Consider the following 2,500-nt stretch of genomic DNA (forward strand, 5'->3'; position numbering starts at 1 on the left):
AATTTTTATACACAGTACACATTACCGTAAATACCTCACCTAAATGAATGAAGACAGCTGCTCAAGGTCAGCCAGTTAAAAATGAAAAATTTGGCCTGAGTGGCTTCCTTACCCTTTGAAGTGTGTTGCAATCTTTATCTTTATTATGGAGGTAGTGAGTCTGCCAGAATCGCAAGAGAGAGCGCAGGTTGGTAAGGAGGTGTGGTTCAACATGACTGCGCAGACCCTCAAGGTACAAAGGGAGTTCAGAATGTCGATGTGCTAACATCAGGATGACCAGGGAGGTGTTTAAGCAGCTCACATTTTCCTGGAAAAAAAACAAGTATATGAAGATTTTTTTTTTTTTTTTTTTTTTTGACATACAAATGTTGTCCTGCCTTTGGGCAAGGAGAAATGGTTCTGAAAAGCCATATAACTAGAGAATTGCCCAAAGTAATACACAATAAGTCCACTGAAATAAATTTAACCCCTTGGTGACGGGTGTAGAAAATTAAAAAACTTTGAGCGCGGGAGTTCGGTACATCAAGCCGAATCACCGCCTCGGAGCGCTTTGGCACCACATTTCGAGTGGTTTGTTTTCACGTCTATAGACGTGACCCGTTTAGAAGGGGTTAAACACCATGAAATGGCAAAAAAACCACCAACTTCCAACAATTTCTTGGCTCATTTGTTTTTTCTCAAAGCAGATGAAATTCAGAAAAATTGCCGTAAGAAGATTGAAAGTGCCATTGTGAGCATTTCAGCTGAAGGCCAGGGAGATGGGGATGGCTCACCACAAGAACACAAATATCTTGGAGGGTGTCTGGACTCATTTAGTGTTTAGGAAGGGGCCTTAGCATAAATTACACTGATAAATTACATTGAGTGTGGAATGTACTGTCCATGAGCCATGACGGACAGTTTATATTACAGAAAACTGAATATTAAAAAAAAAGAGAGACAAATAACAAAATGTTACCAATTGTCATTATTTCACTGAATTATAGGAAAAATAGTCTATTACCATCTGGATAAAGCAAACCAAATGTCAAATACAGACATTTGAGATTGGCAAAAAGAGAAAATAACTCATGAGTCACCGCACATGAGTGTTCACATGCGCCCAGCCTACAGGCCACACACCCGTCAGAGTGGCCACTCATTTAAAAGGGTAAAGTGATGTGATAGGTATGACTAGCATCTGACTCCTTTGTAACTAAGCACTTATGGAGCCATTTATGTGTAAATACTATTAACATCGTGGATCCAGACGCTTCACTGCCCATGCATGGCCTAAAATACAGGCATTAGGCTTACTTGAGTGGCCATTCTGACAGGTGTATGGCCCTGGTGCATGGGCAGTGACAAAATTCCACGTTTCCCCTTTCCAGAGGTATTTTCTCTATTTTTCTTTTCATTTTCTTTTTCTTTTTCTTTTTTTACATCATTTGATTTGCTTTATCCAGAAGGTAATGGCCTGTTTACCTTGCACAGAATTCATATCATCTCTCTAGGTAAGTAACAATTTGTTAATAAATGCGCACTCATGGCGAGCTATTCCCATCACCCCTCTAGATTCAGTTGAAATTTTCATGACAGCAAGTTCTCATCATCCTCGCCCAATTTTTCATGATTACTTGTTTAAATCAACATCATACATCATACAGACATACACATGCACACGCACGCACACGCACTCGCACACGCACTCACACACGCACACACACACACACACACACACGCACACACACACACACACACACACACACTCACACACGCACACACACTCATTCATTCAGTCACAAACACAGACTTGCTTGCATAAGTGTTCACACTGACAAAAACCTCACCTGTGTCAATGTGTCTACACTGATGGTCTTGATGAGCTGAACCAAGAAGTCCAGCCTTTGCTTAAAGGTTGCCACATGCCGAAGTGTACGAGATCTGGCAGCAAACTCTGTGGCTTTGCCCTCCCTTGTGAACAGATCACTGGATAGGACCAAAGATCTCACCAGCATGTTGGAGTCCACAAGGTTTTTTGTTACAAGGCGAAAGAGCTTCTTCTCCTAAAGTGAATGAAGTTAGAAATACATCAACATAAATGTCGAAAGATGATAACTTATGTTCATGGGTCAGAAGGGCATCAATACTAAATATCAAAATGACAAAAATCTTACATTAGCATAAATTTTTATTGTTTATACATTATATTACACAATTAACCTTTATAGGACATGAAATAACATATGAACCCTTCTTTACCATATGTAAAATCATTGCATATAAATATAAATATATCTGTAAATATAGATAAATAAAAAATATATATAAATATAAATATATATAAATATATATACACACACATATATATGATAAATACATACATATAGATATCTATATAAATATCTATATAAATATATAAATATATATATATCTATATATCTATCTATGATAAATATATCAATATTTATATAAATATATATATATACATATATATATATATATACATATATACATATAT

At 36.9% G+C, this 2,500-nt stretch overlaps 1 protein-coding gene across 1 annotated transcript in view; it reads right to left on the reverse strand.

The window, feature by feature from the left end:
• LOC125045631 (short transient receptor potential channel 4-associated protein-like) overlaps nucleotides 1–2,500 on the reverse strand; it is a 74,296-nt gene that overhangs the window by 1,194 nt on the left and 70,602 nt on the right. The window contains exons 14-15 of the mRNA XM_047643020.1: nucleotides 1,830–2,045; nucleotides 113–307 (exon numbers count right to left, since the gene is read on the reverse strand). Of these exons, the coding sequence (XP_047498976.1) occupies nucleotides 113–307; nucleotides 1,830–2,045 (411 nt within the window). The remainder of the gene's footprint in view (nucleotides 1–112; nucleotides 308–1,829; nucleotides 2,046–2,500) is intronic.

Source organism: Penaeus chinensis, chromosome 37 (assembly GCF_019202785.1).
Source record: "Penaeus chinensis breed Huanghai No. 1 chromosome 37, ASM1920278v2, whole genome shotgun sequence".
Lineage (NCBI taxonomy): Eukaryota > Metazoa > Arthropoda > Malacostraca > Decapoda > Penaeidae > Penaeus > Penaeus chinensis.